Source organism: Podarcis bocagei (assembly GCF_964188305.1).
Source record: "Podarcis bocagei genome assembly, chromosome: 10".
Classification (NCBI taxonomy): Eukaryota; Metazoa; Chordata; class Lepidosauria; order Squamata; family Lacertidae; genus Podarcis; species Podarcis bocagei.
Genome location: NC_138135.1, coordinates 33,098,052 through 33,112,427, shown reverse-complemented (window position 1 = coordinate 33,112,427; position 14,376 = coordinate 33,098,052). Strand labels below are relative to the sequence as shown.

The 14,376-nt window shown below is 43.1% G+C and overlaps 1 protein-coding gene across 1 annotated transcript; it reads left to right on the top strand.

Moving 5' to 3' along the window:
- The first annotated feature begins 3,614 nt into the window (after positions 1-3,614).
- RPL3 (ribosomal protein L3) lies at positions 3,615-11,382 on the top strand. The gene is made up of 10 exons (XM_081210840.1): positions 3,615-3,760; positions 4,809-5,001; positions 5,756-5,924; positions 6,770-6,905; positions 7,662-7,848; positions 8,247-8,407; positions 9,384-9,485; positions 9,854-9,949; positions 10,560-10,679; positions 11,284-11,382. Exons 1-10 carry the CDS (start codon positions 3,758-3,760, stop codon positions 11,326-11,328), a joined length of 1,212 nt encoding a protein of 403 aa, XP_081066966.1. The 5' UTR covers positions 3,615-3,757; the 3' UTR covers positions 11,329-11,382.
- The last annotated feature ends 2,994 nt before the right edge of the window (positions 11,383-14,376 follow it).

Here is a 14,376-nt window from a genome sequence, read left to right as displayed (position 1 = left end):
GTTGATAATATTTACAGAAGCACATGACAGCAACGTGCCTAGGATGGAGTCAGATTTGGCATCACATTGTGCAAAGCCTCTTACAGAATGTTAGTTCATACTCAGGAGAGAAAAATGAAATATTTATAATAATGAAGTCATACTGTCAGTGCCTGAAAAACTTGGATAGGGATCCAGGTTTTGCCATCCCCACCTGAACCCACTCCAACTCCCTCAGAGAACTGGACCAAATTATACCAGAACTTATTTTTCTCTCCCCCTCAAACATCTGGCTAGCCTACCCCAACTCTTCTCTCTTCAGGTAGCCATGACTATTGTGGAGGAAGCACCCACTGTGGTCGTCTAACATTCAATATAGGCAGTGTGGTGTAAATATGAAGAGTGTTGGGCCCAATTTAAATCCCCACTCATCTATGAGTGGGTGACCTTGAGCCAGTCACTCTAACCTCCATCATAGGGTTCTTGTGAAGATAAAGAGGGATGGGGGACACCATGTATGTCAGTCACCCTGAGCTCCTTGAAGGAAGGGCAGCATAGAAATATAGTAATATTCTCCCTAGCTGCATACAAATGAATAGGAAATGTTACTGCTTGGTCACAGCATTTGTGAAAACTTTGTTCAGCAGCCTCATTTAGCATGGGAAAGGGGCTTCTGGAGGGTCAATATTGTCAAACCATTGGGAGTCAGAAACCCTTGACGATCTACTAGTGATTAACCTTCTGCCCTCCTCTTAAGCCCAGCAAAGAGTGTTTTGGAGTGGTTTCAAACATTACAGACCCTGAGACATCTGGGTGATTCAGACTATTTCTTTATTTAACTCCACTTATGAGTCACTTCCCATAAAATATATTGAAGTGATTTCAGTCCTAGGCTGAATTCCTGGCATTTCTGGGTGTTTGTTTAAGAAAGCAAAAAATTGGGTAGCAGGGTGATGTGAAAAACCTTTGTCCCAGACCCTGGAGAATCACTTCCAGGCAGAGTAAGCAACACCAGGCCAGATCATGGACAAAAAGTTTGATATGATGAAAGGTAGTCTTGCATATTTTTGTGTATTTTGACAGTGCAATCCTCTGACTCCCAAGCTTAAGACTGTCACCTGAGTTCTCCCTGCTTTCAATAACGTTTGTGCTGTCATAATAATTGTTGCTTCAGAGTATGCAACTTCTCGAAAGAGTACTACCTTCTTAGACCCATCTAATTTCCCAGACTGCATTTCACATTTCCAAGACCAGAAAATGTGTGCAAATTGCCATAACGATTCACCATTAAGCATTTAGCCACACTTTTATTACCACCATTATCATAATTTGTCATCAGAGTCAGGATATGAACTACAACTCTCAAGAGGCTTGACTTTCAGAAGCACATTTTCTTCTTGGGATTCCTGGGCACTTACTAGTTCACATTTCCTTATTTGGTACAGAGCTGCATGAGCAACATAAATATGGAATTGAAGTTTATATGCCCCTGTATCCCAAAATTAGCTTTGGATTATTGCATATCATCACAGTGACCAGGATAAAATCCGAGTGCAGTTGCTACAGAAAGGACATTTCACCATTTAAAACAACTGTACATAAAAGAGGTTGTCTAATCTATCCATTTATATGGTGGCCTTAACAACACCGTAGAACACGGAAAGATAGATTGCAATGAAGAGCACACAGGCTACCTTCACCTGCTTCAAAGTTGCACTTGTTTCTTGCATAGCAAAAGCTTTCCTCATTCTGATGTTGGTCTGGAATCTCACATGCAGAGGAATATTGGTGCCATCTAAACCATACTTGCCTGGCCCACTGGTTATGTGTTCAGTGGCCACAACAAACTTTAGTGCAGCAAAAGTCTGTGGTATGTCCTTTAAGATGGAAAACGAAGGGCCCCCAAAACGGGAGCACAAAGACATGCAGGGATGTGGGAGTGTACTGGTGATGTGATCTAAGATCTTCGCTTTGCAGGCTGAACTCAGTGTGGGTCTGACCAAGTTAAAAAGCAGGGTCAGTGCACATTTTGTTACTTTTGCTGTCAGCTGTAAAGCTTCCTGAACTCCATCAAGCAATCCCAGGAAGAGCGAGAAAATAATTTGCTTCATGACTGGTCGCAACACTGTCTGGTAGGTTTCATAGTTTTCTTGGAGGAAGGGGCTCAGGGAGTGGTGCAGCCTTGTAGATGAAATAGCTGGTAGACTTCTTTGTTTTAGGAACCCTAGCAATTCCAGAGCCCATTTGGCAGCACACCATTGCAAGACACCAGCCAAATAAAAACACAAGTACCTTGCAGCTGCCCGAGAATGCCATAGGATTTTAAGTGCTGGGACTAGCACTTCCTTCCAGAGCTTCCTGATGAGAATTAAATGCATGGCACGTAACATCTTTAGGCTGCAGTGCCACAAGATGAAGATCCCAGTCACTTGCACAGTGACCCAACAGAAGACTAGCTTGACTATGGTGGCCAAGGGGCGCAATAGTGGCATGTAGACTTTCACCAATAGGTAATGCATAAAGTAGAAGAGTAGCATGAGCTGGGTTTGGGGCAGCAGCCTCAAAGTCAGCTGCGCCATGTACATCACAGTTTGCTTCCCAATTGGCTGGTAAATGGAAAGCCGCTTCTCACCTGCCATTTTGTTAATGTTGACCCCTTAGAAGCAAGGCCATGCTCATCCCAGCACAAATGTCTTGCCTTGCTTTGCCTTGCCTCTTCTGACTTGAGCCATCTGTTTTTGGACTCCCCTTATGTAACTGGGTGATGATGACACCACAGTAGATTGCATCAGAAAGAGGGCTAAGTGTGGTTATGGTGGGGTGGGATTGCTACCTTGAGCTCCAGCCTTTCCAAACCATGAGCTTTAAAAACCCCCTCTAATGGGCAGGATTCAGACTACAACCCCATAGTGGGGGGAAGTTCACAGATAAGAAGCTGGAGTGTGCTTGGGTGTTGGGGATGCTGGAAAGAGATGGGCCATACTCAGTACAATTTCTGTGGGTCAGTAAAAGCACAGAGCATCAGCGACAGCAGTGCAGGGAAGCAGAAGGGATTTTCTGTAAGGAATACTGTAATTTTCTTCCTCAGTCTCCTCCTTCGTCTTTATTATACCTAATAAAATGTGTATATCACATGTCTGTAAATAAACAAACAAAACCACAAAGCGGTTCTGAGAAAAAACTTCTTCCGACTTGGAAGAGGGGCTGCTGAAGAGATCTATGGAACCCAAAAGCTTGCATATTCAGCCATTACAAACTTTAACAGACGCCTCCAAACTAACACCATCTTCTCTGCTTTGTACATCCTACTGCTGTTGGGGGGGCGGAATATAGGTTTATGCTGGACTCCCGCGTCGTTGATAATCCTGTCCTTTCATAGACAAATTTAGGGCCCAATTTTCCGGCCTCCAGTATTATGACTAGATAGAGACACCCCTCCCTGATCCCCCATTGAAAGGATGGCATTTGCTTCCTCGTACGCATGCACGAGTTTAATGAGGGACCTCTCGAAAAGCAGTCCTTCACGCGAAATCGCATCTTCGGAGGAATGCAGAACCCTCCCGGCATCCGTAGCCTTTACTTAAAAAAAGAAGAAGTTATCGTTTCCTTTTGTCTCCTCGCGATATTTCGCATAGATGATTACAGTGCACGTGGGACCGATTTGGAAACGCATGCGCACGCGTATCGACTGGATGCGTCTGCGAACGCCTAGGAAGGGAAGGGATAAATAGCGCACGCGCGCCTTTCTACTTCCCTTCTACATCGGCTCGGAGACAAAATGGTAGGTGGTAGTTGGGCTTTGCGGGAAACATGCAATCCGCTGCCATCGGGTCAGTGGTGATTCCGGCCGCGCTCAATCCCGGTCTATCTCGTTTTAGGGTCTTTGTTGAAGGCATACCTAGAATTATTTGGGTGCTACATACGCCTCACTCCTTAACGGGGTCCTGGGCCTATTCTCATTCCCGATAGCTGCTGAGTTGGCCTAACGTGAGGTTGCCTGCCGTCATCTCTTACCTCATCTAAAGAAAGGGTGTCTTGAAATTGCTGAAACTTGTTATAGCTACGTAGGCAGCAATTCCATACTTAGGCGGAAGGCCCCATTGGGACTTACTTCTGAGTAGACGTACATAAGATTCGTATTGTTATTCCGGAGTGCATTGGTAGCATCGCCCTTGCTAAAACGCCTTGAACATATTAATCACAGATAATTGTGTCAGGTCATTGCATGTGGTTGACTAGAACAGTTCCACCAAGGAGCGTGGTCTGTCATGGCTCTTAAGGCAGGAATGGGAGGGCGTGTGGCTGTCCGGATGTTGCTGGCTCCAGCTGCTTTTATCCCTGATCTTTGGCTGGGGCTGAGGGGTGATAATTTCTTTTTATAGTATAATCTTTTATTTTATTTGAGGGACAAGTTGTACTGTACTTAGTAAATGCTTTATGCTCTTGTCTTAAAAACAAAAAGCCTCCATTACCTCCGGTTATGGTTGAAGATTTAACTATAAAAGGGCCATCCTGACTGTATTTTTATAGAAATCTCTCATAGGGTGGGTTGGTTATTTAATGCAATATTGTGATCCTTGTGTACCTGTGTGAGATGTTGTATTGCCAACCTTGCAAGGAAAACAGGCTAGGCACGTTGCTTGGCATGCACTGCATTACTGTACACAACAGAAGCACACTTTAGTGTTGCTTCCAAGGGATTTATTATGGGCAAGGGAAGTTTCTCTCCCAGGGTGTTTAGAGCATTTCCTTGCCTTCCTAAGAACCCTGAGGTTGAGGACTTGCAAAGCTGTCTCCTACTAAGCAAAATGTCTTTGCCTCCCTTCTAGTCCCACCGCAAGTTTTCAGCTCCCAGGCATGGGTCTTTGGGCTTTCTGCCTCGCAAGCGTAGCCGTCGGCACAGAGGCAAGGTGAAGAGCTTTCCTAAAGATGACCCCAGCAAGCCCATCCACCTCACTGCATTTCTTGGATACAAAGCTGGCATGACCCACATTGTCCGTGAAGTTGACAGACCTGGCTCCAGTATGTATTTCTTCTCTTGGGAGGGAAGTTAAATTGATACTTGGCATTGATATACAGTGGTACCTCGGGTTACATACGCTTCAGGTTACATACACTTCAGGTTACAGACTCCGCTAACCCAGAAATAATGCTTCAGGTTAAGAACTTTGCTTCAGGATAAGAACAGAAATCGGGCTGTGGTGGCAGCAGGAGGCCCCATTAGCTAAAGTGGTGCTTCAGGTTAAGAACAGTTTCAGGTTAAGAACGAACCTCCAGAATGAATTAAGTACTTAACCCGAGGTACCACTGTACTTTAGGACACTTCACATAATAATTTTCAATACTACTACAATGTGACATTACTAGCTTTGTTATTTTAGATGAAGGTGTGAGGCTGGAAGGCAGCAGCTTGCCTGAGTTTACTTGCTTCATAGCCAAGATGGAGTATGTATGAGCCGGGACTTGCTGTTCTACACTACCAGTCCATGTGCTCTATCATTCCTAGTAGGCAGAAGAAAGAAGTCGATTGTTCTGATCACCAGGGTTGTTGTTTATTTGTGTTTGAAAAGACCAGGCAAAAGAATTGTTGCTGCAGCTATTCCTCACCTTATGCACTCCTTTAGCTTTTCAGGACAGCACATATGCCCCGTTAGCCTTTAACCTGACAACAGAAGGATTAGGTTGCTTTTGGATGATGTTTTAATTTCCCTCAGTTATATAAACTAGGCTCATTGCTATCTTTTAGTGCTCATCTGTTCTGTTATCTGTTTCATAGAGGTCAACAAGAAAGAAGTTGTTGAGGCAGTTACTGTGGTGGAAACCCCTCCCATGGTGATTGTGGGGATTGTCGGCTATGTTGAAACTCCCCGTGGCCTTCGCACCTTCAAGACCATCTTTGCCGAGCATATCAGCGATGAGTGCAAGCGTCGGTTCTACAAGAACTGGTAATTATGGCTGAGATTCTAAAGTTCCCTGAGTTAGGAAGATGCAGGAATAGTTAGCCCCAATTATATTGCTCTCTTGTAGAACTATGTAGAACTGAGTTGGCAGCAACTCAGATTATATTGCACTAAGGGGGTACAGTTTTATGATACCCTCTTGGGTATGTGAACACTACAGATGATGATCTCTCGACGGGCGGACATTAAAAAATCACCTTTGGTGCTTGTTGCTGATTGTCGAGCACTGACTGTAGTTTGCTATCTTAGGAGAGTGTAGTATGACTTCTTTCCTGGTGGCAACAAATTTCTAGTTGAGTTGCCTCCTGGTATAATCTTAACATGGATCTTTGGAAGGATTTCTCCCCCTTACAGTGTGGCATGTTCATGTTAATCAGGGTACTATAACCGGTAACCTTCCTGAATATCTGAACTTGAGGTATGCAAATGTAAAAGTTGCCCTTTAAGATTTGTGGTTGTTTATATTAGGAAGGTAACAGTGGCATTATGGTGTTAAAAGGCAAGATTGGAAAGCTATAAGCGAGTAAAGTGAAGTTAACCCTATGAAGTAGAAATGGAGCTTCTAAGGCAGAATACATTTTCTTAATTACTGTTCTGTGCAGTGCATATTAATGTTCTTTGTATGAAATTATGGCAGCTCCGCTCAGCTCTGGCAGTCTTGCCCTTGCTTGATGAGCTCCAGGCTCCGCTTGCTGGTGGAAAAGGCTCCTTAGAAGCCAGCAATGAGCCAAAACTGATTCCTGTGGCAGCTTCTTCCACTCAACCACCTCTCTGGGTGGGCTGATGAAGGTCTCTGCCAATCCCCATCTCTGCTCTGCTCCTCCTTGAAGGCATAAGTCCAAGAAGAAGGCCTTCACCAAGTACTGCAAGAAGTGGCAGGATGAAGAAGGCAAGAAACAACTGGAGAAGGACTTCAACAGCATGAAGAAGTACTGCCAGGTTATCAGGGTCATAGCTCACACTCAGGTGAGCTCTTGCCTTGCCTATTTCCTGAAGCACATATGAATTCACAGATAGTTTAATGTCAATGGCCAAAGATCTGCTAATAGCAGATTAAACAGTTGGCTGGTAGTGCTTTTAAAGTCTTGTGAAGTAAATGGGGCCTCATTGCATTTGGTATTTGATGTAATATTTACCTAGAAGCTATTGTGCATTGATGCACTTCCTATCTTTCAACCCTTTGACTTAGCCCTTTTTAAATACAGCTTTGAGACTGTAAAATTGGACGATGCTTTATAAGACTTTCAGAATCCTTTTAATGGAATATTGAAAACCAGAAAGTGGCAAGTACTGGAAGGATACAGGATTTTGGCAGTTCAGTCAAACCTTGCTGCCCCACAATATAGTTTATTTCTTCAAAGGTTTTATAATTTGGCTATTTCACAATAATTTGTCTAAAGGCTCTTGTTTAACTTGTGAAGGGTCTTGATTCTAATATATGCAATGAGCTGTTGATGAATGCATCAGAAAAGAAATGTGGGGTCCTTTGATACAGCCTTTAAAATGCATCGTTTGGCTCAGAAGGCCCTCAAGGAGAATGATGGCATTGGATGAAATTTATGTCATTGGTTAATGTTGCAAACAAAATTTTTTGTAAAAGCATTAAATTATCCTTCACTTTGGATTGATTGAGCTAGAAATAATAATTGATACTAAAAAAATGCAAACATGATTAGGCATTTTGCCACAACCAATGCATTAACTCTTTATTTGGTATCTCAGATGCGAATGCTTCCGCTTCGGCAAAAGAAGTCTCACTTGATGGAAATCCAGGTGAATGGTGGCACTGTAGCTGAGAAGGTGGATTGGGCTCGAGTGAAGCTGGAGCAGCAAGTGCCCGTGTCGACTGTCTTTGGCCAGGATGAAATGATTGATGTCATTGGCGTCACAAAGGGCAAGGGGTACAAAGGTAATTTATTTCCCAGTCAACAATATGTCAAAGATTAAACTACTAAGGGAGTGTCCTTAACATCCTATGGAGTTTATTTGGCTTTGGTGTAAAGAGGGTTGGCAAAATATTCTTGGTTTGCAAGAGGCTGTTCAGTGATGAGATCGTGGAATATGCACTGGGCGCAGTGCCCGATACCCATGAGGAGTCATTCCATGCTGCCTTCCTTCTGAGACCAGCTTTGCAAGAAATGGGAGAGGGTTTGGTCACTTCAGGGTGGTCATTTGTAAGATCCCTTTATTTTAGTATAGTAATCTCACGTGTCTGGAAGACATTTCAGTGATTTCCCACACAGTTGAGGCTCCAATTAGATGTTGGAGCTAAGTAGTTCTAACAAATTCCATGTCTCTTCCTCTTAGGTGTTACCAGCCGGTGGCACACCAAAAAACTGCCCCGTAAGACTCACAGGGGTCTGCGTAAAGTGGCTTGTATTGGTGCTTGGCATCCTGCTCGTGTGGCCTTTTCTGTGGCTCGAGCTGGTCAGAAGGGGTACCATCACCGCACAGAAATCAATAAGAAGGTATGGATGTGCTTTGAATAATAATAATAATAATAATAATAATAATAATAATAATAATAATAATGGTTCCATTCCAGTTGGAGCCTGAAGCGTGTTCTGTGTTCATAAAATGTTACTGCAGAATGGCAGGTGGGTAGAAAGAGATTGTGTTGTTAATTGGAGTTTGATTTACTTAGCTGGATTTGAGCCCATGACTGAAAAAGTTCTGTGCTAGGCTCTTCTACAACAGTGTCCGCTTCACTTACCACTTGCCCTACAGCACTGCAGGTTGTATAAGAATGCAGCATTTCACTAAAGAGCAACCCATTCTGCTAAAATTCTATATGGAAATCTTGTCCTAGTTGAGCAGTTGGGACAATATAGTTCCATACCAGTAATGTCACTTGCTGGCCAATCGCTACCTCCCCCTCAACTGTAAATATGTGAGTGCATTCTTAAAATGGTTATGAGTCATTGCAAGTTCTAAAGATAGTGACTGCAGTTGATTACAAGCATTGTAATGGTACAACTTGCTTATAAATATAACTTTCCAAAGTGAAACATTCCTAAGCTTAACGTGTAGGAGATACCAGTGTACCAGCTAATACAAAGATTGCAACTTCCTTGGAAATTAAAGGTTTTTTAAAGATGTATGTCCTGATTGGTGGGCCACAAATCTTTGTGTGGCTTTAGAGCCAGGATTTTTTTTTTTTGATTTTTTTTTTTTTGGTGGTCACCACCAATCACTCTTGACATGCTTGAGTGACAAGGTCTTTTTACATTTGTTTAGGGTTAATTAAGGCAAGAAACATTGGAAACCTACAGCTGTTCAGAATCTTGCCTTCTCAAAACCTATAATGGGAAATTAGACCTCTGTAGTAGGGATCTGTGAGTTGCCAGGTGTCACCAGATTCATAAACTCTGGTGTTATTTTTTGTGTGTGTTTCATTGTTGAAAAGTATTCATTTCTTTCTCCCCTTTTTTGTTTTTCACATAGATCTACAAGATTGGCCAAGGATACACAATCAAGGATGGCAAGCTGATCAAAAACAATGCTTCAACAGAGTATGATCAGTCTGACAAGAGTATTAATCCTCTGGTGAGTGGCTTTCAAATTTAAATGTGGGGGTCTGGGTAGAACATCATTGGGTGGAAGCCTGTGTGTCCCTCAAAGATTTGCCACTGCTGCATTTTGGAGGCATAGAGTAACCTTCAGTGCTTTTAGTTTTAAGTTGTCCTCTTAACCATTCCTAAAGGTGCCATTCACTTCAACATAAACCATCTCCCCCACCTTTTACCCCTTCAGTGATTGTCTGCCATGCGTTCTGCCTTCGGCTTTGGCTGGACATTAAAATCTCTGGCCTCTGAATCCCATTGGGGGTTGAGGGGAAACTGCAGAATTCAGAATATCGGTGGTATGTAGTACTAAATAATTGCCATACACATTTATTTGCTCTTCTCACACAGGGCGGATTTGTCCATTATGGTGAAGTGACCAATGATTTTATCATGTTGAAAGGCTGTGTTGTTGGGACCAAGAAGAGAGTTCTCACTCTGCGCAAGGTGAGCAGTGGAAGGGTGGTGACTGATCTCTTTGAAGTTTCCTTTGCTGGATGAGGTGGTATAGCTGTCTGTTTGGATATTGTAAGCTCTCCAATAATGTCAGGATGCTAGAAGGCTAGCATTTTCTGTACCAGATTGTGACACTAAAAACAGCAAATGGGGGCATGCACACTGCTTCCAATAGATCAGCTTCTCCAAGAAGTGTGAGAGGGCTTTTATTGCTCATTGGCCTCTTTACATTCTTAGAACAGTATACAGCAACCAGGCTTTCCAGCAGGGACAATCCTCAGGTTGTTGGCTGCTGACCTCTGTTTATATAGTTAGGCCATAATCATGTATTGGCAAATCAGGCCTAAATTCTTCATAAATGGCACATTATGCACAGTGGTTGAATGCAGGCCTGAGATCTAAAGTTAATATTGTTCTTCAAGCCACATACCAGGCCGGGGGGGGGGGGGGCGTTAGAATTTGCAGTACAATGTAGTAGTGAAGCTTGAAGAGCTGTAGAAAAATGTTTCTGAATTACTGGCTTTCCATCGCTTAACCTTTTCCATTTGAGATTTTGCAGTTGCCTGCCAGTCGGCCTTACTCTATGTCCTTTCCCCCCTAGTCCTTGCTTGTGCAGACCAAGCGTCGGGCCCTGGAGAAGATTGACTTGAAATTTATTGACACCACTTCCAAATTTGGTCATGGCCGCTTCCAGACAGCTGAGGAGAAGAAGGTTTTCATGGTAAGAGCACTTCCTTTCTAGTGTCCAGTATATAAGCTACTTGCTGCATCTGCTTTTAAGAAAATGGTGTTTTGAATTGATCTTTTAATACCTATGTAATTGAACAATGGGCAACACAGAAATTTGTTTGAAGGTGTGTGAAAAGACTTACTAATGGTTCAGGATTAGGAACAGCTCTTGCATGTGTAAATAGATTAAATGGTATTGGCATAGTCTCAATTCAGCCCTAGTACATTCAAATTCAATTGGGGGACCTTTGTGTGCATTTACCTACTCCAAATTTGCAGTTAAGGCACAACAGTAGTTGCTCACATAAGAATCTTGCTGACCACACTTTGTCTAGCATTTTTGGGAATCTCCAGAACCAGCAAGCATTAAGTGGTCCCTCAGGAATGTAACCAGTAGTCCACTAGTGAACTGCTATATGCTGTGGCCAGTTGGTGGCAGCAGACTTTTAACAATTGTGTTGTGTTCCATAGTCTATTGGCTTCTGTCTCTTTTTTAAAAAAATCCACCTGTTAATTAATGTTAAATGGTTTGGGATGTGTCTTGAGATTATGGATCTCCTGTTGTTTAGACTGACACATTTCTATTTTCTTTGCAGGGACCACTCAAGAAAGATCGCATTGCCAAAGAAGAGACCGCTTAATTTCTGGAATGCCTTTCTGGCTTGTAGTCTTATAATAAAGCTACAAATATCAAATACACTGTCTGCTTCATGTTTTATGAATGATAGAAATGTAATTGGTCTTTAGGTGGGCTGTGATAATTGCTTGGATTTTAAAATGTTATATAGCATTTCTCTTCTGCAAGACAGGATGCTATGTGGCGGATTCACCCTCATTTCAGTAGGCTTGCTGATGTATGGGCAGCAAACTTTACACAGAATCAAGTGTGAAAGCATCTCTTAGAAACAGTTGGTTTCAAATAATGAATTTAAATGAAAATTTAGTTTGAAATAAGGTAGGAACATAAGAAGCTACATTTAGACCAAGTCAGACCTTTGTCTTAAGGCAGTATTGCCTGCATGGACAAGCAAGGTTTCACAAGGCTTTCTGCATTCTACCTGGAAATACCCTTGGTTGAACCTGGCACCTTTTATATGCAAACCCCACCCCCACTTTTCTCATAATACAATGTTCCGCTTTACAGCAACCACAAATCTTTCTTGTCAGGACTGGTACATTCCTTTAGTAATGCCACACACTAGGACTGCTCCAAACGAGGCAAGGTAGATTGTCCAGTACACTCTGTTCCAAGGTTGCTTGGAAGGAAATTTCGGTTGAACAGGTATACAACATAAAGGAATCTGGTTTAAACCAAAATGCTTTGTCTGCATGATGGTGCACTAATTTTGGGAACATCACTGCTGTGAAGTATTAGGTGACATTTTCCTTATGCAATGTTGGTGGCCCCACCTACATCACCTAACATGCAGTAGGGAGGGGTCTCCTTCACCAGCAAAGCAGCACCCAGCAGGATTGAATCTTCCCATTTCCAGGTGATGAGCGGAGAGTGCAATGCTACCAGCTGCATAGGGTTGCTTTGCCAGCACTTATTGACAGGATTCAGTACCCACCCTCCTTGGCCCTATGGATGATCCCCTGGATAAGACTGACCTGTATGCCCAATGTTCCCCACACCTGTGCTAAGCAACTCTAGCTCCTTAATACACAGGACTCTTGAAGGAGAACCTACCTGCATTTCTAACCCAGATGTACAGGGAGGGTCACAAACAGAAATAGCCTGGTTTATGTTTCTTTGCTGCTTTGAATACATAAAAGCCTTGCACTGTACCATTCCTTGTTCCCTAGTCTGTGTTTCCAGAGTCTGCACTTCACTTGAACCACAGGATTTGAGTGAGATTATAATTGAAGATGAGGCTTGGTGCAGGAGGTGTGAGGTGATGGACAAGCTCAGATTCCAGTATATCTCAATTTCTCTCCAGGTTTGGTCTGCGCTGCCACCTGAATAGCATCCAAGAGACATTTAGAAATCCACCTGACAAAACCTCTGACTGCAGCCTTCAAAGAAAGCCAAGACAAAATGCTATTGAATTCAATAATAATATAATAGTGGAACCTGCATTTTTAGGAAAGTATTACTATTTTTATTTATATTTATATCCCCACCTTTCCTCCAAGCACCTCAAGGTGGCATACTTGTTTCTCTTCATCCCCACTTTATCCTCACAACCGTGTGAGGAGGTAGCCAAGTATTAGTTCCTGTAATGCATGGCTTATGGGCATTCTCCCAGGAATGTGTAAGAACATAAAGGATGTTTTTCATTTGAGTCCTAAACTGGATCTCATTTGAATCAGGTTTGCTATAGACCAGTGTTGCCCAAAGGTATGGTCTGTGGACCACCAGTGGTCCCAAATATTCAGGTGGGGCATGGCAGAAAGTTTTAATTAAAAATGAACGACTTTAGCATCTAGTACAGCGCATTACAGTGGCAAAACAGCAGCAAGAAAAATCATTAAGGGGTATGTATGCCAATGCCCTCATCAATGCATCTCCTGTTTTCCACAGTGACCAAGCTTCAATAGCTCAGGGAACTCAAATGTGACTGCCTTGCATATAGGAAACGTCCTTGAAAGCAGCCACTCAAGTGATAATTGAATGGGCCAGTAGGTGGTGGTCTCGGCTCTTGCTGAACTGCCTGCGTTCTCCGCCAACCAGCTTTTCAGTTTCTGCCTTCCATGTTTAGGACACAGTCGCCACAGCAACAGGTAACAATCAAGTGAGGTCACAGACCAGGACTTTGCTGTGGGCAAGAGGTTTCGTTCTCAAGCCGAGAGATTTGGGAACAAGGACAAAGAGCAAATAGTTGTGCACTTAAATACACCTTTGGTAACTTGGTTTCTCATGTGATTTATTTTGTTATGGATGCAGTAGTGCAGTTAGGTAACTTCAATGGTTTCCATTCTAGCTGGATGGTATGAGAACTTAGAAACAAAAAACTGGCCCCTGAGGGTTTTTTTGCTTTTCCCCCCTTCTCCCAACCAATCCCTGTTGTGTTCTGCCTTTTAGATTGTAAGCCGTCTTTGTAAGCTGCTCTCCTGACATGTGTGGAGGGAGCTAAGAGCTTAAGGAGTCAGAAGTGAGACTTCAGGATGGCGTGTTTAGAACCCCAGCACTTTTAATCTTTGAAAATAAGCACTGATTGGCTGTTACTCTGGCTCAGGGGCAGGGAGTGTCTGGCCTGTGGCCCCAATGTGTGCTGGCAAAGGGTCCTGATCTGGCCCACGAGGCTGTTTTCCTCACACCATGCCCATCTGCCTCACACCTCTCTGTAAGATTCTGTGTGGCTGGGTAGGGCTTGACTTTCCAAAGCTTAATTAAGAAACAAAAACAGTTTTCCTCTGAGGAGGATGGTTCCCTCACATTATTTTTTAGAACCCCAAGATGTATCCATTTTTGTCCCCACCCCACCCTGTTTGTCAATTTTCATGGACTGCTCTGGAACTATAAATAGTATTGGGATTTTTGTTCACGGGCAACCAGGCACCTGCGGCTTTATTAGCTATATAAGACATAATCCCCACACGCGCAACTTTTCCCTCCACTACAAGTTTCTGACCTGAGAAGCTCTCCTTGCCATTTTCTATTTGGCTCATCCATGAAGGATCTCAGACACGGGTTCACCACTGAACCTGGTAACACTAGATCCAGGTGGCTATTTTGCAAATAGCCT

What these genes read in the sequence shown, in the direction of transcription:
- RPL3 (XM_081210840.1), top strand. An exon ending in AGTTGACAGACCTGGCTCCA is followed by an intron (nt 5,002 to 5,755) that starts GTATGTATTTCT and finishes TCTGTTTCATAG; the next exon opens with AGGTCAACAAGAAAGAAGTT. An exon ending in ACAAGAGTATTAATCCTCTG is followed by an intron (nt 9,486 to 9,853) that starts GTGAGTGGCTTT and finishes CTTCTCACACAG; the next exon opens with GGCGGATTTGTCCATTATGG.